We start from the raw sequence: 25856 nt of genomic DNA, 5'->3' as shown, positions 1-25856 counted from the left end.
TGGTGGGGCTAACAGCAAGGTTTGGTGGGCAGAAATCGTCACGGTGGGCGTTAAGGGCAGCGGTTCACCTGTATCAGGAGAGGCAGTCTTGGTCCTCAGTGGGGAGAAAGGGAGGGAGTCCACACACGAGGCGGACTGGGAAAGCTGGTTTGTGGCAGAACCCCTGCACTTCTCCATTCACCCGGCACTTACCACCCAGGAGACAAGAAAGCTGGGGGAGTAAGGCCACACAGGCCAGCCAAGCTCCAACTATGAGACCAATTCCAGCGTGACCTGCTTCTGGGCCATGGGTGAGTGTAGAAAACATGAGAGTGCCTTCGACCTCAATGCCAGGAACTCTCTCGTAGAAACAGGCCAGTGAGGCTTCCCAGCACCGGGGAGGAAATGAGTAAAGGAGGTTCCCAGAAGAGGACCTGGGAATGGCTGACACACTTGTGCAGGGATGCCCAAGCTCACCGCCGACCAGGGCAGGGAAACACAAGGCACACAGTAGTGAGGTAGTGCTTCTCCCCGTGGGGGTGGGCAAGTGGCCGAGGCCGGAAGGGACCAAAGGCTGCTCAGGCTGTGGGGCACACAGGAGCATGCCCATGCTGCTGGTGGGAGTGAACACAGGTTCAGTCACTCAAGGGAGATAACAGATTAGCGACGCCCGGCCATGGCGGTGATGGGCACCCAAGTGCCCGATTCCCAGCAAAACCAACCCTTGGTGTATGTGCCAGAGCCCGTCGTGCCAACAGCGGCTCAGCATCGCAGGGCGCTGGTGGCAGTAGTGTCTGTAATGCCTGAAGACTGGGAACAGTGTGAGTGCCCTCCCCTAGGGTCTCAGGCAAATAAGCCAGGGCTGAGATTCCACAAGGAGCGTGAGTGAGCTGGATGCTCAGGGAAACCGTGACCAGGAGAGCTTGAGAGTGCAAAGCAGGTCACAGAAGAGGATGTCTGGCCAGATGCCAGGCAAGGAAAGAGAACGGGGGGCAGACAGGGAACAGCCGTGGAAGGTGTGACCTGGAGGGAACCTGTCTGCCATCTGAGTGGCAGGGAGGCCGTCCACATGGCACCAGACTCCCGTGACAGGACAGGTGCAGGGTGGCCAGAGACCCAGAGGGACTGGAGCCCCGTTTCACGTGGTGGCAGCGCTGGCCTAGTGCCGTGACTAGCGTAGGGAGCAAAGGAAAGGGGAAGGATCTGTGGAAGAAGGCTGAGTCGGGGACAGACAGTTGGCGGTCTCTGGGGAGGCACGACAGCCATGCTGTCCTCAGAGGCCAAGGCAGCAAATGTCTCACAGTCCATTAGGCTGGTGAGGGCACAGGGGGCAGGGGCCACACCCAGTGCTCCACTCCCAGCCCATTGGCTCTCCTGGACGCACCTTCAGGTAGAGTCCCCAAACCTATCGCTCCGCTGAGGCCCAGAGAAGGGGTAAGGACTTGCCCAAGGGCGCATGGTAAGTAAGATACAGGCCCAAGGGGTTGACCCACAAGTAGCAGAAGCTCGTTCTTGGGATCGGGACTTGGAGTGAGCAAAACAGGGGAGTCTGAGGCACCCTCCTTGGGGCTGGCCACTGGCGCTGGGGTAGCGATGCGCCTTGGCCCTTCGTGCACCCACAGCGGCCTCGGCCCCTGCGCAAGCTTGGGGACTGCCGACCCTCCATTGGGGTGGAGTGTGTGAATGAGCCTGTGCGCATGTGGCATTTACCGCACGTGACCGCACCTGGACGAGGTGCTTCTCGCCTAGCTGGGACAGGACCAGTTCTGGAGGTGGGGGAGGAGGAAAACAAGCGAAGAAGCCCCCATAACGCACCCCCCACACGCACACACCCTGTTCCCCACCCATGCCAGAGCGCAACGCGGGCAGGCGCGTCTCAGGCCTGTCCAGCCGCTCTCCCGTGGGCACCCGGGGATGCGGACCCCTCGCCAGGCTGATGCCCTGAGGTCACGTCCCGCGAGGGGCCGGCGGCGGTGGACGGGCTTTGGGTCTAGGACGGGACGCCGAGTCGCGGACCCCCAGGGTCCCCACCTGTGCCAGCGGCCCCTCGGGGGCGGGGGAAGGAGCGGGTGACGTCACGCGCGGTCCCGGGGTGCCCGCGGCGGTGGCCACAGCCCGGCCGCGTGACCCGCGCGCGCCAATGGCCGGGCGATCTCCGGGGCGACGCGGAGGGTCCGCGCTCTGCCGCCACTGCGCCCCCGCCCCGAGTCCGCACTGCAGAGAGTGGTGGCGAGCAGGCGCCGGCGCGCCGGCCCACGTGCCGCGCAGAGAGAGGGACGGGCAGAGGAAGGAAAAGAGGGAGTGAGAGAGCGCCCCGGGCAAGAGGCGCGCACGACCCGGCCGCCGCTCCGCGCAGCCCCTGCGCGCCTCCCGCGGGGACCTCCACCAGGGAGGACCCCCACCCGAGGAAGGTACCAGACCCGGGGAGGGTGCGGGCTTGGCCCCCGGGAAACCCCGCCGCCCTCCGCCCGCCCCAGCGGGACTGCGGCAGCCCGCGGGGGCAGGGGGACGGGCTGGGGAGGGGGCCGTGGCCCCTGCGGGCCGGTGGAAGGCGGGGCGGGGCGGGGCGGGGCTCGAGCCTGGGCTGCAGAGGCGCCGCCCGGGGGAGGAGGGTCACCTCGGGGTGGGAGGTGGGGTGTCAGCCTTAACCTCGCTCTCGCCCGGTTCGTATTCACAGGCTGTGGAGACCTGGGCAGTTCTCTCTGAGTCCTAGGCTCCCGCCCCAATTCATTCTCCCCCACCCGCCCAGTACCATCCTGGTCTGCTACGGAACCGTTTCCTGCCCCTAGTATTAGCCCCGCGCAGGCGGAAATTGCGCGCGATGGCGGTGACGATGCTGCAGGACTGGTGCAGGTGGATGGGCGTCAGCGCTCGAAGGGGTCTGCTCATTCTGGGCATCCCAGAGGACTGCGATGAAGCCGAACTCCAAGAGTCCCTGGAGGCCGCCCTCTGGCCCATGGGCCACTTTACTGTGCTCGGCAAAGTGTTCCGGGAGGAGGATAATGCCACCGCGGCCCTAGTCGAGCTTGACCGGGAAGTCAACTATGCGTTGGTCCCCAGGGAAATCCCGGGCACTGGGGGTCCCTGGAACGTGGTTTTTGTGCCCCGTTGCTCAGGCGACGAGTTCCTCAGTCGCGTGTTCCACTTCCTGGAGCAACAGGGGCAGACGGTGGAGAGTGTGGCTGGGGCCCTGGGGCTGGGACTGCGCAGGGTGTGCTGGCTCCGATCGGTCAGTCAGGCAGTCCAGCCCTGGGTGGAGACCATGCGGTACCAGCGCCTGGGCGTGTTTTCCGGGAGGGATCAGCCCGCTCTGGGGGAGGAGTCCTTTGAGGCTTGGCTACACCACACTGCCGACATGCTACATGTGTGGCAGGGGGTCTCGGAAAGGGAGAAGAGGAGGCGGCTGATGGAAGGCCTTCGAGGGACGGCCCTGCAGCTCGTGCACGGACTCCTGGCCGAGAACCCTGCCAGGACCGCGCAGGACTGCCTGGCGGCCCTGATCCAGGTGTTTGGAGACAATGAGTCCCAGGCCACACTCCGGGTGAAGTGCTTAACTGCTCAGCAGCACTCAGGAGAGCGGCTCTCTGCTTTCGTGTTGAGGCTGGAAGTCCTGCTGCAGAAAGCCATTGAGAAGGGGGCCCTGGCCAGAGCCTCAGCTGACCACGTGCGCCTGAGGCAGGTGCTCACCAGGGCCAACCTCACCGAGCCACTGGATGAAGCTCTGAGGAAGCTGAGAATGGTTGGGAGGTCTCCAAGTTTCCTAGAGATGCTGGGGCTTGTTCGGGAGTCTGAGGCATGGGAGGCCAGTCTAGCCAGGAGTGAGAGAGCCCAGGCGGAGGAAGGGGCTGGCGCCCAGACCAATGCCCAGGCTGATGCCAGAGCCGACGCTAAGGCAGAGGATGATAAAGTGGACGAGAAGGAGCAGGAGCAGCAGGAGCGGGAACGGGAGCGGGAGGAGGAGGACGACAGTGATGACCGTGATGCTGTCCCTGCAGGCCTAGGTCAGGCACGACCCTCAGAGGCCCCTGGGGGCCCCACCCCTGCCCAGATGGGCGCTGCTTCCAGGGCGGGCCCAGGAGGTCCTGGCTATGAGCCAGAGGGCCTCACCCGGTCAGGAGACAGGGAGGCTGGGGAGCCCCTCGAGGAGGGGCTCAAGCCCATCCCAGACGAGTCAGGAAACGAGGATGGGGCTGGGGGGCTGGGCCTCCCCAAGTCCTCCTCAGGCAAATAGGCTCGGAAGGCCCAAGGGCCCCCCTCTCCTCTCAGGCAGCCGAGTTCTGGAGGCAGGGGGAGGCCATGCCAGGGCGCAGCCTCACCCCACATGAGGAGCAGGGCCGAGGGAAGGGCCCACCCGGCCCAAGCCAAGCCCCCCGGGCACTCCACCACCCCAAAGGGGACCTGAACACTACCATCAGCCCTTCCAAGTGACCAAGATGACCATGCTTGACACCAAATGGGGCGGGGAGACCTGCCCCCCACCCTCCCATGGCAGCACCACACCCAGCCCCAGTCCAATCAGGCACACCCAATCCCTGCCAACTCAGGCAGCCAGCCTGGGAAGCACCCCTCAGTGGCCAGCCCCAGCCTAGGTGAGGGGCACCTGAAGCCATCTGCCACCCACGCTGGACTGGAAGATGTTAGGGACCATCTCAAGGGTGCCAGCCTCTTGGGCCTCCCAAAACGGGGACCCTTGCCCACTGACCCCCGGGGCACGTTGCTCCATGTTCTGGGAAGCCCACCTGTGTCTCTGTAAGCTCCTTAGTGACCCACGCGTCAAGCTATCCCTCCTCCCCACACCCTCCCCCCCCAAACACACACCACACACACACACTAGCCATCATTCCCATGCAGAGCCTTGAGGTGTGCAGGAACCTGCCATGGGCGTCTTGGCCTCCCGGGGCACCCACCTGTCAGCACAGGTGTCATGAGCTTCAGTGTCCACCAAGGCTCTGCTCGCTCTCCTCCACTGTTGTGAGCTCAACCTCCGCTTTCTCGGTGTAGATTTAGGCCGAATGCTGCTTGTTCTTGTGGAGACGTGTGTGTGTGTGTGTGTGTGTGTGTGTGTGTGTGTTCTTATCTGAGCAGCTGCCCTCACCCCACCCCGGAGACCCTGAGCCCAGTTCCAGGAGACGGCGGGAAGGATGGAGGAGGGCACGGCCGGTGCTCACCCCGCGTGACCTCCGGAAGGAAGAACTGGCCCAAAGGACGGAGGTGGCCTGCGGCTGTCTCCACAGGAACTGTGCTCTGATGTGCCGCCTGTTGTCACTTGTGACTCAGTTTCCTTGGCTTGGCCAAGGGTCCCCTGTTGCCTTTTCAGCATCCTGGGACTGTCCCGTGCCGGCCATAGGGCAGGACCAGGCCCCAGCATGTCTGCCAGAGGGGGGGTGTCCTGGCGTGAGGGGACATGGCCAGTGTCCGTCGTCCTGGCCAGAGGTTGATCGTGGCCCTCGGGAAGGGAGACTATGGCAGGAGGGCCACGGTGGTGGGGGATGCAGAGGCGCCCCGTTTGGGACCCTGAGAGGAGGGAGGCTGTGACCTATGGGCTCTACTGACCGTCAGACGTTCGTTCCCCTCTCTGTTGTCATTCCCTGTCTTCAATGGTTGCAGTATATTTTCTCTTCAATAAATTTCATTGAATGTTTCAGCCATGTCTTGCCTCTGCTCTGGGCTCTGGAAGGAACAACTTTCTACTGGAGCTGCAGGAGGGGATGGGGTTGTGAGTGGCAGCATTAGTGTGGTACTGGAGTATTTCAGGGGTGTATCCAAGAGAAGTTGTGTAATCACTTGGGCGGATGGAAACTGGTGAGAGGAGCTTACTAGAAGTGTGGCTGGTTGGGGCCACTAGAAACCTCAGGCAGCCCCTAGGAATAAAGAGGTTAGACCGTATAGTGAGGAGGGGACAGCAGGTATCCTGAGGATCCAGGATTTGTGGAAACGCTGTATGCCTTAGGACATCCACTGGGTCTGAAAGTTCAAGTGCAAATCCCATAGACAAGCCAGTCTCCGAATTGCCTGGGTATGTTGTTGGATAGACCTATCATCAGGAGCTGCATGCTGGTGTGTGTGGTGAAGAGATCGCTCATCCATTTACAATCAGCCTACACCTGGAAGCCAACAAGAAGCCAGGCTCCATGTAGCCTCTGAAGGATTCTTTGGACTTGGGGGTGTGTGATAGCCAAAGATTGGGCAGGCTGGGTTCCACAGACCTCACGCCATGTGTAGTGGGAGGAAATCCTTGGGAGACAAACGCAGTCATTCCATGTTCAAGACATTCCTGCCCTGTATGAGATACTACAGCTAAAAGCGTAATGGCATTAGGGGTAAACCTTCTTGTTAGCAGTGATGGCAGTATTCTTGTGTAATATGTTAGTGTAGGATATGATTAGGGCCTTTCTTTTACAAATATGTACTGGGAATGTCCCGTTTGCCTTGCCTTTCAAAATTAATGAGGTTTATCAAAATTTTCTTCTTTATTGGCGGGAAGTGGTTTTAGGCATCCCGTTCCTAGGCTTGAGGATTGCTTCAGGTGTTTGATGCATGTAATGAGGCCATGCGAGAAAGAACTGTCTTATCCCAAAGTGTTGTAACATTCTTCATGAGAAAGCCAGAATTAGACTGATAGGGTTTTTATTTTTTTATTTTAAGTTTTTTTAATTCCAATTTGTTAACATACAGTATAATAATAGGTTCAGGTGCATAATATTGATGATTCGACACTTCCATATATCATACAGTGCTCATCACAACAGGTGCACTCCTTCATCCCCATCACCTATTTCACCCATCCCCCAACCACCTTCCCTCTGGTGACCATAGTGTGTACTCTATAGATAAGAGTCTGTTTCTTGATTTGTCTCTCTCTTTATTTCCCTTTGCTTGTTTGTTTTGTTTCTTAAATTGCACATATACATGAAATCATGTGGTTTTTGTCTTTTTCTAAGAGAATAATAGTCTCTAGCTCCATCATGTGGTTGCAAATGGCAAGACTTCGTCCTTTGAATGGAATTAAAACCAGCATTGTAGGTCTGAAAATATGCGGGGATAATCCCAATCTTTTGGTATCAGTTGAGATGATTCTTGTGACCCAGTATGGGGCCTATTCTGAAGAAAGTTCCGTGAGCACATGAGAAGAATACGTATTCAGTTGCATTAGGATAATGAGAAAATGCTCTGATCACTTGCCATCAGGGAAATACAAATCAAAATCACAACGAGATCCCACCTCATACCAGTGAGAATGGGCAATTAACAAGGCAGGAACCACAAATGTTGGAGAGGATGCGGAGAAAGGAACCCTCGTACACTGTTGGTAGGAATGTAACTGGTCAGCCTCTGGAAAACTGTGTGCAGGTTCCTCAAAGAGTTAAAAGTAGACCTGCCCTACGAAGACAATTGCACTGCTGGGATTTACCCAAAGATACAGATGCAATGAAAGCCAGGACACCTGCACCCGATGTTTATAAGCAAAGTCATGTCCACAATAGCCCAACTGTGGAAGGAGCTCGGTCATCGAAAGATGAATGGATAAAGAAGATGTGTTTATGTATACAATGGAATATTACTCAGCCATTAGAACGACATACCCACGATTTGCTTGACGTGGATGGAACTGGAGAGTATTATGCTGAGTGTAATGAGTCAATCGGAGAAGGACAAACATTGTATGTTCTCATTCATTTGGGGAATATAAATAATAGTGAAAGGGACTAGAAGGGAAGGAGAAGAAATGGGTAGGAAATATTAGAATGGGAGACAGAACATGGAAGACTCTAACTCTGGGAAACGAACTAGGGGTGGTGGAAGGGAGGAGGGGAGGGTGGGGGTGAATGGGTGACGGGTAATGAGGGGGGCACTTCATGGGATGAGCACTGGGTGTTATTCTGTATGTTGCAAAATTGAACACCAATAAAAAATAAATTTATTATTAAAAAATAGAATTGTAAGAAATAAATTTTTTTGTTTATAAACAAAAAGAAAAAAAAGGATGGAATTTCGGTATATATCTGTGAAATCATTTGGTCCAGTGTGTCATTCAAGGTTCTATTTATTTGGCAATGTTCTCCTACAAGATCTGTCCTTTCTGAGAGTGCAGTGTTGAAATCTCCTACTATTAATGTATTATTATCTATGTGTCTCATTACTTTGGTTATCAATTGGTTGATATAATTGGCTGCTCCCACATTAGAGGCATAAATATGATAGCTAGGTCTTCTTGTTGGATAGACCCTTTAAGTATGATATAGTGTCCCTCTTCATCTCTTAGTACAGTCTTTGGTTTAACGCTAATTTATCTGATATGAGGATTGCTACCCCAGCTTTCTTCTGAGGACTATTTGCATGGTAAATGGTTCTCCATCCCCTCATTTTCAGTCCAAAGTGTCTAGGTATGAAACAAGTCTTTTGTAGACAGCATGTGGATAGGCCTTTTGCTCAGTCTGATACCTGTGTCTTTTGACTGGATCATTTAGCCTGTTCACGTTCAGAGTGACTATGAAAGACATGAATTCGGTGCCATAGTATTACTTGTACAGTCCTTGTTTCCAAGATTGTTTCTTTGGGCTTCCTCTTGCCGGCGTCCCCTTTAATATTGCTTGCAGAGCTGGTTTGTGGTCACATATTCTTTCAGTTTCTGTCTATCCTGGAAGCTCTTTATCTCTCCCTTCTTCTGAATGACAACCTTGCTGGATAAAGGATTCTTGGATGCATGTTTTTCTTGCTAGGTACCCTGAAGATATCATGCCAGCCTTTTCTGGCCTGCCAGTCTCTGTGGATGGGTCTGCTCTTCATCTGATATTTCTCCCCATGTAAGTTAGGGATCTCTTGTCTCCAGCTGCTGTAGGATTTTCTCTTTATCTCTGACATTTGCAAGATTCGCTATTATATGTTGGATGTTGATCGGTTTTGTTGATTTTGTGTGTGTGGGGTCCTCTCTATCTCTGGGTATGAATACCCGTTTCCTTCCCCAGGTTAGGGAAGTTCTCCTATGATTCATTCAAACATACTTTCTGGTCCTCTGTCTCTCTCCGTCTCTCTGTCTCTGTATCTCTGTCTCTCTGACTCTGTCTCTCTCTCTGTCTGTCTCTCTCCACATCATCTGAAATCCCAATAAGACTGATGCTATTCTTTCTCGAACTATCACTAATACTCGGAGACTTTCCCCTGAGCTCTTGGTTGTTTTTTCTCTTTCTCTCAGCTTCCTTCCTTTCCATCAACTTGCCTTCTATGTCACTCACTCTCTCCTCTGCCTCATTTACCCTAGCTGTTAGAGTATCCACTTTAGACTGCATCTCAATTAAAGCATTTTTAATTTTGGCTGCTTAGGTCTCGCTTCTGTGTAGACATTCTCTAGAGTCTTTTTTATTATATATTTTTAATAACACTTATTTTTTTTGTGTTCAATTTGCCAACATACAGAATAACACCCATGCTCATCCCGTCAAGTGCCCCCTCAGTGTCGCCTCACCCATTCACCCTACCCCCTCCCTCCTCCCTTTCTGTTGTTTCCCAGAGTTGGAGTCTTCATTCTGTCTCCCTTTCACATTTCCACCCATTTCTTCTCCTTCTCTTCTATTCCTTTCACTATTTATATATTAAATGAATGAGACCATATAATTTTGTCCTTCTCCACTGACTTTTTCACTCAGCATAGTACCCTCCAGTTCCATCCACGTTGAAGCAACGGTGGGTATTTGTCATTTCTAATGGCTGAGTAATATTTTGTGGAATCAGAAAAGACCCCAGATATGGGAATTTTAAAAGAAAACCATGGCTGGGGCATCATGCGCAGATTTCAGGTTGCTAAAGCTGTGGTCATCAAGACAGTGTGGTACTGGCAAAACAGACACAGAGAATCAATGGCAGAATAGAGAATCAGAAGTGGACCCTCAACTTATGGTCTAACTAATATTCGATAAAGGAGGAAAGACTATCCACTGGAAGAAAGACAGTCTCTTCAATAAATGGTGCTGGGAAAATTGGACATCCACTGTCAGAAGAATGAAACCTTACTTTCACCATACACAAAGATAAACTCAAAATGGATGAAACATCTAAATTGAGACAAGATTCCATCAAAATCCTAGAGGAGAACACAGGCAACACCCTTTTTGAACTCAACAGTACTTTGCAAGATACATCCACGAAGGCAAAAGAACAAAAGCAAAAATGAACTAGGGACGTCATCCAGGTAAGCACAGCTAAAGGATAACATCACAAAACTAAAAGACAACCTACAGAATGGGAGAAGATATTTAAAATGACGTATCAGATAAAGGGCTGTTTCTAATATCTATAAAGAACTTATAAACTCAACAGCAAAGAAACAAACAATCCAATCATGAAATGGGCAAAAGACATGAAGAGAATCTCACAGAGGAAGACATAGACATATGCACATGAGAAAATGCTCTGCATCACTTGCCATCAGGGAAATACAAATCAAAACCACACAGCATCCACCTCACCCAGTGAGAATGGGACAAATTAAGAAGGAGGAGGCAACAAATGTGGAGAGGATGCGGAGAAAAGGGAACCCTCTTATCTGTTGGTGGGAATGTGAACTGGTGCAGCCACTCGAAAACTGTGCGGGTTCCTCAAAGAGTAAAAATAGACTCTGCCTATACCAAATTGCACTTAGTTACAAAAGATACAAAGTAATAACCGCGGACACTGAACCCCATGTTTATAGCAGCAATGACCACGATAGACAAACTGTGGAAGGAGCCTCGGTCCAGAAAGATGAATGGATAAAGAAATGTGGTTTATGTATACAATGGAATATTACTCAGCCATTAGAATGACAAATACCCACCTTGCTTCAACGTGGATGGAACTGGAGGGTATGTGCTGAGTGAAGTAAGTCAGTCGGAGAAGGACAAACATTATATGTTCTCATTCATTTGGGGAATATAAATAATAGTGAAAGGGAATAGAAGGAAGGAGAAGAAATGTGTGGGAAATATCAGAAAGGAGACAGAACGTAAGACTTAACTCGGAAACGAGCTAGGGTGTAGAAGGAGGAGAGGCGGGGGGTGGGGTGAATGGGTGACGGCACTGGGGGTTATTCTATGTTAGTAAATTGAACACCTAAAAAATAAATTAAAAAAATAATAAAATAAAATAGTCCAAGAAAAAAAAAAAAAAAACTAGACCACTCTCTTGCACCAGACACAAAATAAACTCAAAATGGATGAAAGATCTAAATGTGAGACAAGATTCCATCAAAATCCTAGAGGAGAACACAGGCAACACCCTTTTGAACTCTAGAGTCTTTTATTTGCTTTTCTCAGCACCAGTGATTTTTTAGTTCTGTTCCAATTTCTTTCCGATATTTTACTTAACCGTTATCCATTAGATCTGTGGAAGTATCACCCGGTTCTTTCCTTTGTGGTGAATTCTTCCTCCTGGTTGTTTTGTCCAGTGCAACACCTTGCGAGAATGTCACTTTTTCTTTGTGCGTTCCAGCTGTCCTTCCTTTACATCTCAGGTGGAATTCATAGGTGTTCAGGGTGGTTTGAAAGTTATATAGCTTATGGGGGACAGATGAAATGAGGACCTCTACTCTTCCCCATCTTGCCTCCTTCCCGGGCTAAAATCTTTACTCTGGTTTATACAGCCTGAGAGTTCTGATACATGTCTGCCAATCATGATCTCACATCAGCCTTTCACCTGGTTGACCTGTCATATTTCAGCCCCTCTTAGGTAATACTGTTCCCACTGGACATTGTTGCTTTGTAACCATGCTACTGCTCTTCTTCTTCCACGTATCCCCTAGATCGCTAGGTCTCTGCCATAGGAAGACTTCTTGCTTTCCAGACTGATTCATATCCCCCTAGAGTTCTCATAGCGCTTGTACTTTTCATAATATATATTTTTGTATATATTAATATATACTGGAGGAGATCCCAAAGCCTCAGGAGTGATTTACAAACAAACAACAATTACAGTCCCTCCACATCATTCCCACCCACAGGTCAAAATGTTCCTTTGAATGAGAGACAGCCCTTGGCCTCCCTACACAGTTTAGGCACTGCCTATGCTGAGTTCTCCACACTTGATGAGTCTTGATTAAAAGTTTTCTTCTAAACCAACTTTCTTTTACCGTCCTAGCTCAAGTATGAGTATTTCTGAGGTGCCTTTGTCCACAAATATTGTGTGGTGTGTGTGGTGGTGGGGGATAGAGAAGAAGAATAAAGAGGCAAGAGCTACACCCTTTATTGTCTTTGACTCTTCTTTTGTACTCACTGCCCAGATCCCTGAACTCTCCATGCTTGGCTTGCTCAGGGAATGTTGCTTGATCTTGCATCTCTGTATCCATCGTGGAAGGAGATGCACTCAAAGAGCTTTTGCTGCACCTGAATGGATGCTAGGGCACTGGGTAGGGTGGGGTGGATCCCTTGATGGATATGACAAGTTATCCTTCACAGTTTGCTTGATGATTCTCTTAGGGTTGTTCACCCTTAGACTTATGCCTGAGTTAGGGCAGGTGTACTTCTGCCTGGGGAGTTCATGCATACTTTATGAGTGGGCAAGGAGAGAATGTGCTTAACATCAGTTCTGTAAGTGTTGTTGTCTGGGAGGCGGGCACCCCCACCCAGGGTCAACGGGATGGATTTTCCTTCCCTGTGGGGAGAAGGAGGGAGGGAACAATAAAACATATCTTTCCTTCCCAAGCGGGAGGGACAGGAAGTGCCATACACGTGGCCCCCGGAGGCTAAGGAGCACTTGCATTTGGAGAAGGCTGGAGGTTTTTAGGAGAGGGCAGCCCAGGAAGGGGTGGGGGGAGCATGACAAGAGGCAAAGGCTTCAGAGCTCACCGAACGCCCACTGGGCTGGGGTGGTGGGCTGGGCCTGGCTGGGCCCCTGAGGCCTAGGGTCCAACATTATAAGGCAGGACACAGCCTTATTCCGGGCATGGTGGTGGCGTCAGGAGAGCAGACTTGCCCCCTTTCAGGGCTTTGTTCCTAGGAAACTGCAATGGCCATCGCCAGGGTCTGAGGAGGCTGGGCTGGAAGATGGGATCAAGCCTGAGAACACTGGGCCAGCCCTCCCTGCCTTGCAGGAGCTCAACTCCACAGCCTGGAATGTCATCCCCAGAACCTTCATGACTAAAGGCTCCTGAGTTTCTATTACCCCCTCCTCACTGTGGCTCTGACCTGACCCCCACCATGTACGTTACAGGAGACGGGCCTGGGTGAGGCACTGTACCCTCATGGCAGGGACCAGTAGTCACCTCAGGAGAATCAAGAGTGGAATCTTCAAAACACTACAACGTGACCTCACAGGGGATTCTCGCGGCCTCCCGTTGGGACAGGAAGTGACTCTGATTGGCAGAGTGAAATAGGGTTCTCCAAGGAACTATGACTCTCCGAGCAAACATAAGGGAACCCAGATGCCTTAGCTCCGCACCATAAGGAAATACCACGACTGGGCAGCTAAACAACAGACTTTGATTTTCTTAGAGTTCTGGAGGCTGAAGTCGAGATCAGGGTGCCAGCCGGTGGGTTTTGCAGAGAGATCTCTTCTAGACCTGGGGGTGGCTTCCATCTCTTTGTGTGCTCTTGTCTTCTCTGTGCGTTAGGGTGGAGGAGAAGAGAGAGACGGTAAGAGAGAGAGACAGAGACAGCGAAGAGAGAGAGAGAGAGAGAGAGAGAGAGAGAGAGAGTGAGTTCTGGCATCTCTTCTTAGGAGGACACTACTCTTCGGATCAGGGCCTTAAGATCTCATTTAACATTAACTGCCTCCTCATAGGCCTATCTCCAACCGTCACTGGGGTTTGAGGCTTTGGCATACAAACGTACATCCATACAGTCATACAAACATTGGGAGGCAAAATTCAGTCCATACACCAGGTGCTCTAACGCCTAAAGAACATGGTTCGTTTTACTGCTGCTTCTGTTCACTGCATACACAGTTCAATGCTTTTAAACTGCATCTACCCGGTGACTGACCCAGCCCCTCAAGCTACAGAGCATTTGTGTCTTAGAGATACTCATACCTCTTGTCCACTCCTACCTCCCTTTTGCATTCCTGCTCTGCACTCTGTATCATGGATCATACAGGGTCACACTCTGGTGTCTAACCTTCACATGGCACATCGTCGTGGAACACCCATGTGGTTGTGAGGGTCAGAGGTCCACAGAGAGGAGATTCACTGCAAGCTCCTTGTCCATTCTCCTGCTGATGGGCATCTGGTTGGCTCCAGTATGGGGCTTTGTTGTGAAAGCTGATGGGAAAGATGATGAAAGGCTCACATCCAGTGAGTCTCTTTGTGTTCCATTCCCTGGCGAGGAAGTAGGAGTGCAGGGCTGGGTCACAAGTGGTAGATGAGGTTGTTTGAAATGATTGCACACAGCGTCTAAAGATGGCCTCACAATTCACACTCTGTCACCAATTCTCTGTGAGAACCATCCCCATCCTGACCCAAGGCAGAGGCAGGCTGGCCACCACCGAGGCTGGCCACATCCCAGTACCCCTTTGTTGAGTGAGCCTGTTGCCACCGCTCCCCCAGAGGGACTGTCGTGTGTTACAGAGAGTACTGCAGGCAACCAGGTGTGTGAAGGACCCGTGGAAGACATGCTGCCGCTTACCGGCACCCTGAGTGGGGAAGCATGAGCACCACGTGGGGTGATGCTCCAAAGGTGTGTGAGCCCAAAAAGGCGCGCGCCTGTGAGGTTTCAGTGGGCAGGTAGACATGCAGAGGGAGCTGGCAGCTGAAGAAGCTGAGGAGGCCTGTTTGGTAGGAGGCAGTCAGCAGAGCCTGGGGAGGTACTGTTTCCCAGGTAGGAGGCAGTCAGAAAGGCAGGTTTAGAAAGGGAGGAGTGGGCCCACTACCCAGGAGCTCCAAGAGCCTGTGGAAGGTTTGGGGCAGTGCGGGGCGCAGATGCTGGGAGCAGCAGGAGCGCAGTGTGTGAGCAGAAGGGGTGGTGGAGGAAGCGGGCTGGCGAGCACCAGAGCAGTCTTTGGCTGGCAGGGACGTGGTCTGAAGCCACAGTTTGAGAAATGTGGGTGGGAACTCCTGGTAAGGTGGTGGAGGACTCCAGGCTCTCCCAGACGAGAACAGGAGGGGTCCGTTGGGCTGTGCACGGCTTGAGCCCTTGGCGATTGTGGTGTAAAGCAGAGAAGCCCTTCCCCTTCCCAGGTTTGGAGCAGCTACGCTCCCCCTCACCTGTGAAGATTAAGGAGACATCTAGGTCACCCAGATGGGAGCAGTCAGGTGAAGAGAAACATTGAATCCCCACCCCCCCACACCCCGCTGCCACGCCTGGGTTCTTGTGCTCAGCTAACGGTTTCATTGGTCTTGGTCTTCATTCCCAACAGCTACTACCAGAGGAGGTATGTTATAGGGAGCATCCAGTCGCCCGAGGCCCGGGCTCTTGTGAACCTGATTGAAGCATCTCTGCAACACCCACAGTAAGTGTTTCTGTGTTTATTTCTCCGCGTGGTTAGCACCTGCTGGGGGCTGGCTCTGTGCAGTGCCCAGGACGCAATCAGGGGGACCGAGCCAAAAGCCAGAAGACCCTGTGAGCTGGACCAAGCAGGCGGACACTTCATTCCTTTAGGATGAACACCTAATTGAACACCTGATTCTTTAGGTCCACGGGAGCCCAGCCACCCACAGGGCCTGGATGGTGGTGGTGGGGGTGGGAGGAAGAGGCAGAGTGTGTTTCAACATGGTGTCACACAGGACTCTCAGATGTGAGCGTGGCCACAGAAACTCATCCCTGCCCCTGTCACCACTTGCCAACACCTCCTCTCAAGAGTGAGGAGAGGAAGACAAGTGCTGCGTGATCCCCATGCAGACAGGGCCTGATTCTCTGGGCCACACAGAAGTGAGAAACCGGACCCAGCTGAGCCCTCCTGCGCTTCCTCCTGAAGCCTGGAGCACCCCCCTTTCTCTCAATTCTGAGGAGGCCCAGGCCATCAATCTGGTCTGGCCTCTGCAGAAGCCACTCTGCTCAGGATTATACTCCTGCTGCGTTCCACACAGGGGCTGATCCTTGCCATCCCCTTACAGACTCAAGCATCCGCCAGGGTGTGGTCCCAGATCTCAGCAGAGGGCAGGCATGCGATTTGGGTGCTTGCTCCAAAGAAGAAGGGCCTCCATGGGCCAGACTCTTGGTGCTACTCGGGGAAACATGGGCAACCCCCTTCTCCTGGGCTTCCACCTGGGGAGGCCCTGAGCCAAAGCTGAGGCCCAAATCTCTATCTCTGACATGCCCATAAAAAATCTGATGTGAATATAGTGGAGAGTATTCCAGATTCCACTTTTTGCTGTGGGTGGGGAGGCAGGAACAGGAGAAGGACTTCTGCAAGATTTGATGGGAAGAAGAAGAGGGAGGAGGCGGAGGAGCCACTAAAGGAAGTCTGTGGGGTGGTTCTACACAGAGAGAGGAGGGAAGGAAGGCCACAGGTGAGAAGGGCGGGTGTGGTGCTGGGGCAGCGAGGCCGATGAAGGGAGTTTGGTAGAGAGTGCTGGGGCTGCGGTACGAAGCAGAGAGGAGAGAGCTCCCTGGGTGGGTGGGGGGTGGGAGGGCTGTGAGGCTGGGCAGGAGGGAGTGGTGTGAGCAGAGAGGACTGTTGGCCAGAGGCATGGAGTTTCCTAGTCTAGGAGATGAGGACCACAGGGAGGACTTGCCTGGGGAGGAGCAGAATGCTGGTGGTGGCAAAGAGTTCGCTCGTCCACGTGGGTGGGAGGAAGGTGAGCAGAGAGGCCACCTGGAGGCTGGGAGGCAGGGCAGAGATGAGGCCAGGCCATGGAGACGTGGAGGTTAGCAGGCATCCACTAGAGTTGCAAAAATCAATGTGGATTGAGAGGAGAAACAAGGAGAGGAGAAAAGAATCCCGTGCTTGGGAACCAGGTGGAAGGCAGTCTGGGATGCCCAGGGAAGCCGTGTGTCCAGGGGTGAAGTGTTTGGACATTTGACGTCTTCATTCTGAAGTTCCCTGACCATCCAAGTGGCAGTTTGGTGAGCATGTGCGGAGCTCAGGGGAGGGGTCCAGACACATTTGGAGCGTCAACAGCAGAGGTCTCTCGGATGAGAGGGCCTCAGGTGAGAATGGTGTTGGAGAAAGGGTCCTGGGCTGAGGCGGAGCCCACCTCCACCACACTGACCTCAAGCAAGAGAAGAGGAGGGAGTTGGGGTTAGGCAGGCAGAGAGGAGTATTGAAGGTGAAGAGTCAAAAAGAAGGTTTTAGGAAGAGGGTCATGCTGAGACAGTGGAGCAAAGTGAGGGCTGAGAGGTGAAAAGGAAATGTAGTTGAGGAGCGCCAGCCCCAGAGGAGGGGAATGGTACCCCAAGGAGAGCCAGAGAGTCCTGGCTGGAGTCAGCGGTATGGAAGGAAGGAGAGGAGGAAGAGAGGCTGAAAACCAGGAATGAATTGACAGTTGGCAACATGGGACCCACATACATCCTGACGGCCCTCTCTGGGGAAATCCCAGATAGATCATGGAGACCAAGAAAGAGGACAACGTGGGGCACCGCCATGGTGGGGCTAACAGCAAGGTTTGGTGGGCAGAAATCGTCACGGTGGGCGTAGGGCAGCGTTCACCTGTATCAGGAGAGGCAGTCTTGGTCCTCAGTGGAGAAAGGGAGGGTCCACACACGAGGCGGACTGGGAAAGCTGGTTTGTGGCAGCCCTGCACTTCTCCATTCACCCGGCACTTACCACCCAGGAGACAAAGCTGGGGAGGAACCACACAGCCAGCCAAGCTCCACTTGAGACCAATTCCAGCGTGACCTGCTTCTGGGCCATGGGTGAGTGTAGAAAACATGAGAGTGCCTTGACCTCAATGCCAGGACTCTCTCGTGAACAGGCCAGTGAGCTTCCCAGCACGGGAAATGAGTAAAGGAGGTTCCCAGAAGAGGACCTGGGAATGGCTGACACACTTGTGCGAGGATGCCCAAGCTCACCCCGACCAGGGCAGGGAAACACAACACAGTAGGTGATAGTGCTTCTCGTGGGGGTGGGCAAGTGCCGAGGCCGGAAGGGACCAAAGGCTGCTCAGGCTGTGGGGCACACAGGACATGCCCATGCTGCTGGTGGGAGTGGGTTGATCACTCAAGGGAGATAACAGATTAGCGACGCCGGCCATGGTGTCAGCACAAGTGCCATTCCCAAAACCAACTTTGTAGTGTGCAGAGCCCGTGGCCAACAGCGGCTCAGCATCGAGGGCGCTGGTGGCAGTAGTGTCTGTAATGCCTGAAGACTGGGAACAGTGTGAGTCCCCTCCCTAGGGTCTCAGGCAAATAAGCCAGGTGAGATTCCACAAGGAGCGTGAGTGAGCTGGATGCTCAGGGCCGTGACCAGGAGAGCTTGAGAGTGCAAAGCAGGTCACAGAAGAGGATGTCTGGCCAGATGCCAGGCAAGGAAAGAGAAGGGGGCAGACAGGGAACAGCCGTGGAAGGTGTGACCTGGAGGGAACCTGTCTGCCATCTGAGTGGCAGGGAGGCCGCTCATGGCACCAGACTCCCGTGACAGGACAGGTGCAGGGTGGCCAGAGCCAGAGGGACTGGAGCCGTTTCAGTGTGGCAGCGCTCCGCTAGTGCCGTACTAGCGTAGGAGAGCGAGAGGAAGGATCTGGGGAAGAAGGCTGAGTCGGGGACAGACAGTTGGCGGTCTCTGGGGAGGCACGCACGCCATGCTGTCCTCAGAGGCCAAGGCAGCAAATGTCTCAGTCCTTGGCTGGTGAGGGCACAGGGGGCAGGGGCCACACCCAGTGCTCCACTCCCAGCCCATTGCTCTCCTGGGCACCTTCAGGTAGAGTCCCCAACCTATCGCTCTGAGGAGAGAAGGGTAGGACTTGCCCAAGGGCATGGTAAGTAAGATACAGGCAAGGGTTGACCAAGTAGCAGAAGCTCGTTCTTGGGATCGGGACTTGGAGTGAGCAAACAGGAGTCTGAGGCACCCTCTGGGGCTGGCCACTGGCGCTGGGGTAGCGATGCGCCTTGGCCCTTCGTGCACCCACAGCGGCCTCGGCCCCTCGCAAGCGGGACTGCCGACCCTCCTGGGTGGAGTGTGTGAATGAGCCTGTGCGCATGTGGCATTTACCGCACGTGACCGCACCTGGAGAGTGCTTCTCGCCTGCTGGGACAGGACCAGTTCTGGAGGTGGGGGAGGAGGAAAACAAGCGAAGAAGCCCCCTACGCACCCCCACACGCACACACCCTGTTCCCCACCCATGCCAGAGCGCGGCAGGCGCGTCTCAGGCCTGTCCCCGCTCTCCCGTGGGCCCGGGGATGCGGACCCTCGCCGAGCTGATGCCCAGGCTGTCCCGCGAGGGCGCGCGTGGGGGCTTTGGTCTAGGACGGGACGCGCCAGTCGCGGGCCCCCAGATGTGCCAGCGCCCCTCGGGGCGGGGGAAGGAGCGGTGACGTCACGTGGTGCCCGGGTGCCCGCGCGCGCGTGACCCGCGCGCGAATGGCCGGGGATCTCCGGGCGACCGGAGGGTCGCGCTCTGCCTGCGCCCCGCCCCGAGTCCGCAGCACGAGAGTGGTGGCGAGCAGGCCCGCGCGCGCCCGATGCCGCGCAGAGAGGCGGAGACGAGGAAGAGGGAGGGGAGAGAGCGCCCGGGCAAGACGCGCACGCGACCCGGCCGCCGCTCCCGCGCCCCTGCGCCTCCGGGACCTCCACCAGGGACCCAGGAGGAAGGTACCAGACCCGGGGAGGGTGCGGGCTTGGCCCCGAGAGCCGCCCTCCGCCCGCCCCAGCGGGACTGCGGCCGCCGCGGGGCAGGGACGGCGGGGGGCCGTGGCCCTGCGGGCCGTGGAAGCGGGCGGCGGCGGGGGCTCGAGCCTGGCTGCAGAGGCGCCGCCCGGGGAGGAGGGTCACCTCGGGGTGGGAGGTGGGGTGTCAGCCCTCGCTCTGCGCCGGTCGTTTCAGAGCTGTGGAGACCTGGGCAGTTCTCTCTGAGTCCTGGCTCCCGCCCCAATTCATTCTCCCCACCCGCCCAGTACCATCCTGGTCTGCTACGGAACCGTTTCCCTAGTATTAGCCCCGCGCAGGCGGAATGCGCGCGATGGCGGTGCGATGCTGCAGGACTGGTGCAGGGTGGATGGGCGTCGGCGCTCGAAGGGGTCGCTCATTCTGGCCAGAGGACTGCGATGAAGCCGAACTCCAAGAGTCCCTGGAGGCCCCCTCTGGCCCATGGGCCACTTTCTGTGCTCGGCAAAGGAGGAGGATAATGCCACCGCGGCCCTAGGTTACGGCAGGGAAGTCACTTGGTTGTCCAGGGAATCCCGGGCACTGGGGGTCCCTGGAGTGGTTTTGTGCCCCGTTGCTCAGGCGGAGTTCCTCAGTCGCGTGTTCCACTTCCTGGAGCAACAGGGGCAGACGGTGAGAGTGGGGCTGGGGCCCTGGGGCTGGAACTGCGCAGGTGTGCTGGCTCGATCGGTCAGTCAGGCAGTCCAGCCCTGGGTGGAGACCATGCGGTACCAGCGCCTGGGCGTGTTTTCCGAGAGGATCAGCCCGCTCTGGGGGAGGAGTCCTTTGAGGCGCACACCACACTGCCGACATGCACATGTGTGGCAGGGGGTCTCGGAAAGGAGAAGAGGAGGCGGCTGATGGAAGGCCTTCGAGGGACGGCCCTGCAGCTGTGCGGCTCCTGGCCGAGAACCCCAGGCCGCGCGCAGGACTGCCTGGCGGCCCTGATCCAGGTGTTTGGAGAACAATGAGTAGGCCACACTCCGGGAAGTGCTAACTGCTCAGCAGCACTCAGGGAGCGCGCTCTCTGCTTTCTGTTGAGGCTGGAAGTCCTGCTGCAGAAAGCCATTGAGAAGGGCCCTGGCCAGAGCCTCAGCTGACCACGTGCGCCTGAGGCAGGTGCTCCCAGGCCAACCTCACGAGCCACTGGATGAAGCTCTGAGGAAGCTGAGAATGGTTGGGAGGTCTCCAAGTTTCCTAAGATGCTGGGGCTTTGGAGTCTGAGGCATGGGAGGCCAGTCTAGCCAGGAGTGGAGAGCCCAGGCGGAGGAAGGGCTGGCGCCCAGACCAATGCCCAGGCTGATGCCAGAGGCCGCTGCAGGCAGGAGATGATAAAGTGGACGAGAAGGAGCAGGAGCGGCAGGAGGCGGGAGGCGGGAGGAGGAGGCGACAGTGATGACCGTGATGCTGTCCCTGCAGGCCTAGGTCAGGCACGACCCTCAGAGGCCCCTGGGGGCCCCTGCCCAGATGGCTGCTTCCAGGGCGGGGGGAGGTCCTGGCTATGAGCCAGGGCCTCACCCGGTCAGGAGACAGGGAGGCTGGGGAGCCCCTAGGGGCTCAAGCCCATCAGACGAGTCAGGAAAGCAGGATGGGGCTGGGGGCTGGGCCTCCCCAAGTCCTCCTCAGGCAAATAGGCTACAGGCCAAGGGCCCCCCTCTCCTCTCACAGCGAGTTCTGGAGGCAGGGGAGGCCACAGGGCGCAGCCTCACCCCACTGAGGAGCAGGCCGAGGGAAGGGCCCACCCGGCCCAAGCCAACCCCGGCACTCCACCACCCCAAAGGGGACCTGAACACTACCATCAGCCCTTCCAAGTGACCAAGATGACCATGCTTGACACCAAATGGGGCGGGGAGACCTCCCCCCACCCTCCCATGGCAGCACCACACCCAGCCCAGTCCAATCAATTGTTTGTTTCTTTGGTGTTGATTTTGATAAGTTCTATATAGATCTTGGATACTAGTCCTTTATCTGATAAGACATTTGCAAACACCTTCTCTCCCATTCTGCAGGTTGTCTTTTTTGTTGTTGTTGACTGTTCCTTTGCTATACAGAAGCTTTTTATCTTGAGGAGGTCCCAAGAGCTCATTATTGCTTTCGTTTTCCTTCCCTTCATAGATGTGTCTTGCAAGAAGTTGCTGTGGCCAAGTTCAAAAAGGGTGTTGTCTGTGTTCTCCTCTAGGATTTTGCTGGATTCTGTCTCACACTTAGATCTTCCAAGCATTTTGAGTTCATCTTTGTGTATGGTGTAAGAGAATGGTCCGGTTTTATTCTTCTGCATTGGCTGTCCAATTTTCCCAGCACCATTTACCGAAGAGACTGTCTTTCTGCCCCTGGAGATTCTTTCCTGCTTTGTCAAAGATGAGTTGACCATAGAGTTGAGGGCCCATTTCTGGGTTCTCTACTCTGTTCTATTGATCTATGTGTCTGTTTTTGTGCCAGTACCAGACTGTCTTGATGATCACAGCTTTGTAATACAGCCTGAAGTCAGGCATTGTGATGCCCCCAGGTTTGTTTTTGTTTTTCAACATTCCTCCGGCTATTTGGGGTCTTTTCTGGTTCCATACAAATTTTAGGATTATTAGTCCCAGCTCTGTGAAAAATGTGGATGGTATGTTGATAGGGATTGCACTGAACGTGTAGATTGATCTGGATAGCATAGGACATTTTCACAATATATATTCTCCCAATCCATGGGCATGGTATGTCTTTCATCTCTTTACGTTTTCCTTGATTTCTTTCAGAAGTCTTCTGTAGTTTTTAGGGTATATATATCCTTTACCTCTTTGCTTAGGTTTATTCCTAGGTATCTTATGGTTTTGCGTGTAATTGTAAATGGGATTGACTCCTTATTCCTCTCCCAATTTCTCTTTCTTCAGTATCGTTGTTAGTGTATAGAAATGCAACTGATTTCTGTGCATGATTTTTGTATCCTGCCACATTGCTGAATTGCTGTATGAGTTCTAGCGATCTTGGGTGGAGTCTTTTGGGTTTTCTATGTCCAGTATCATGTCATCTGCGAAGAGGGAGAGTTTGACTTCTTCTTTGTCAATTTGAAAGCCGTTTATTTCCTGTTGTCTGATTGCTGAGGCTAGGACTTCCAGCACTATGTTGAGTAACAATGGTGAGAGTGGACGCCCCTGTCATGATCCTGACCTTAGGGGAAAGGCTCTCCGTTTTTCCCCATTGAGAATGATATTCGATGTGGGCTTTTCATAAATGGCTTTTATGATATTGAGCTATGTTCCCTCTATCCCTACACATTGAAAATGTTTAATCAGGAATGGGTGCTGTATTTTGTCAAATGCTTTCTCTGCATCTATCGAGAGGATCATATGGCTGTTGTCTTTTCTCTGATTGATGTGATCTATCACGTGGATTGTTTTATGAATGTTGACCCACCCTTGCATCCTGGGGATAAATCCTCTCAATGTACAGTTGGATCCTATTGGCTACTATCTTGGTGAGAATTTTGGCATCCATGTTCATCGGGGATATTGGTCTGTAAATTCTCCTTTTTGGTGGGGTCTTTGTCTGGTGTTGGGATCAAGGTAATGCTGGCCTCATAGAACGAGTTTGGAAGTAGTCCCTCCATTTCTTCCCTTGAAACAGCTTTAGTAGAAGAGGGATTATTTCTTCTGTAATCCTTTGGTAGAATTCCCCTGGGAAGCCATCTGGCTTCTGGACTTTTGTGTCCAGGGAGGCTTTTCATGACTTCAGTTTCCTCAATTTCAATTTCCTCACTGGTTATTGGCCTGCTCGAGTTTTCTATTTCTTCCTGTTTCAGTGCTGGTAATTTGTAGGTTTCCAGAAATACATCCATTTCTTCCAGATTGCCTAGTTTGTTGGCATATAGTTGTTCATAATACGTTTTTAAAATCGTGTGTATTTCCTTGGTATTGGTTGTGATCTCTCCTCTTTCGTTCGTGATTTTACTCATTTGAGTCTTTTCTCTTTTCTTTTTAATAAGGCTGGGTAGGGGTTTACCGGTCTTATTAATTCTTTCAAAGAACCAGCTCCTGGTTTCGTTGATCTGTTCTACAGTTCCTTTGGTCTCTATTTCATTGAGTTCCACTCGAATCTTTATTATCCCTCTTCTTCTGCTTGGTGTAGGCTTTATTTGCTGTTCTTTCTCCAGTTCCTTTAGATGCAAGGTTAGCTTGTGTATTTGAGATTTTTCCAATTATTTGAGGGAGGCTTGTATTGAGATGTATTTGCCCCTTCGGACCACTTTTGCTGTATCCCAAGGATTTTGAAAAGTTGTGCTTTCATTTTCATGAGTTTGCATGAATCTTTGGAACTCTTCTCTAATTTCCTGGTTGACCCATTCATCTTTTAGTAAGATGCTCTTTAACCACCAGGTATTTGAGTTCCTTCCAAATTTCTCTTGTGATTGAGTTCTAGTTTCAAAGCATTGTGGTCTGAAAATATGCGGGGGATAATCCCAATCTTTTGGTATCAGTTGAGACCTGATTTGTGACCCAGTATGGGGCCTATTCTGAAGAAAGTTCCGTGAGCACATGAGAAGAATACGTATTCAGTTGCATTAGGATAGAATGAGAAAATGCTCTGCATCACTTGCCATCAGGGAAATACAAATCAAAATCACAACGAGATCCCACCTCATACCAGTGAGAATGGGGCAAATTAACAAGGCAGGAAACCACAAATGTTGGAGAGGATGCGGAGAAAAGGGAACCCTCGTACACTGTTGGTAGGAATGTGAACTGGTGCAGCCACTCTGGAAAACTGTGTGCAGGTTCCTCAAAGAGTTAAAAGTAGACCTGCCCTACGACCCAGCAATTGCACTGCTGGGGATTTACCCCAAAGATACAGATGCAATGAAACGCCAGGACACCTGCACCCCGATGTTTATAGCAGCAATGTCCACAATAGCCCAACTGTGGAAGGAGCCTCGGTGCCCATCGAAAGATGAATGGATAAAGAAGATGTGGTTTATGTATACAATGGAATATTACTCAGCCATTAGAAACGACAAATACCCACGATTTGCTTCGACGTGGATGGAACTGGAGAGTATTATGCTGAGTGTAATGAGTCAATCGGAGAAGGACAAACATTGTATGTTCTCATTCATTTGGGGAATATAAATAATAGTGAAAGGGACTAGAAGGGAAGGGAGAAGAAATGGGTAGGAAATGTCAGAAAGGGAGACAGAACATGAAGACTCCTAACTCTGGGAAACGAACTAGGGGTAGTTAAGGGGAGGAGGGCGGGGGGTAGGGTGAATGGGTGACGGACACTGAGGGGGGCACTTGACGGGATGAGCACTGGGTGTTATTCTGTATGTTGGCAAATTGAACACCAATAAAAAATAAGTGTATTATTAAAAATATATAATAAAAAAAGACTCTAGAGAATGTCTTACCACAGAAGCGAGACCTAATCATGAAATGGGCAAAAGACATGAAGAGAAATCTCACAGAGGAAGACATAGACATGGCCAACATGCACATGAGAAAATGCTCTGCATCACTTGCCATCAGGGAAATACAAATCAAAACCACAACGAGATACCACCTCACACCAGTGAGAATGGGACAAATTAAGAAGGCAGGAGGCAACAAATGTTGGAGAGGATGCGGAGAAAAGGGAACCCTCTTATACTGTTGGTGGGAATGTGAACTGGTGCAGCCACTCTGGAAAACTGTGTGCCGGTTCCTCAAAGAGTTAAAAATAGACCTGCCCTATGACCCAGCAATTGCACTGTTGGGGATTTACCCCAAAGATACAAATGCAATGAAACGCCGGGACACCTGCACCCCATGTTTATAGCAGCAATGACCACGATAGCCAAACTGTGGAAGGAGCCTCGGTGTCCAACGAAAGATGAATGGATAAAGAAGATGTGGTTTATGTATACAATGGAATATTACTCAGCCATTAGAAATGACAAATACCCACCATTTGCTTCAACGTGGATGGAACTGGAGGGTATTATGCTGAGTGAAGTAAGTCAGTCGGAGAAGGACAAACATTATATGTTCTCATTCATTTGGGGAATATAAATAATAGTGAAAGGGAATAGAAGGGAAGGGAGAAGAAATGTGTGGGAAATATCAGAAAGGGAGACAGAACGTAAAGACTGCTAACTCTGGGAAACGAGCTAGGGGTGGTAGAAGGGGAGGAGGGCGGGGGGTGGGAGTGAATGGGTGACG

The 25856-nt window shown here is 52.9% G+C and overlaps 1 protein-coding gene and 1 pseudogene across 2 annotated transcripts in view; both read left to right on the top strand.

The window, feature by feature from the left end:
- Positions 1–2163: 2163 nt before the first annotated feature.
- LOC125754645 (paraneoplastic antigen-like protein 6B) overlaps positions 2164–25856 on the top strand; it is a 36510-nt gene continuing 12817 nt past the window's right edge. Inside the window, exons 1-2 of one of the 2 annotated variants that reach the window (XR_007409382.1) lie at positions 2164–2390; positions 2657–5014. Coding sequence is in view for 1 of the 2 variants with exons in the window: in XM_049107513.1 (XP_048963470.1) it covers positions 2801–4210 (1410 nt within the window). In the remaining variant the exon portion in view is untranslated. Of the gene's footprint in view, positions 2391–2656; positions 5624–25856 lie in introns of those variants that run through there. The other variant, XM_049107513.1, reaches the window with a different exon arrangement.
- On the top strand, positions 17427–20983 carry LOC125754729 (paraneoplastic antigen-like protein 6B; annotated as a pseudogene).

The sequence above is a fragment of the Canis lupus genome, chromosome X (assembly GCF_003254725.2).
Source record: "Canis lupus dingo isolate Sandy chromosome X, ASM325472v2, whole genome shotgun sequence".
In the NCBI taxonomy this organism is placed as follows: domain Eukaryota; kingdom Metazoa; phylum Chordata; class Mammalia; order Carnivora; family Canidae; genus Canis; species Canis lupus.
Note: the sequence above shows the minus strand (reverse complement) of the source record. Positions and strands in the feature narration are given on the sequence as shown.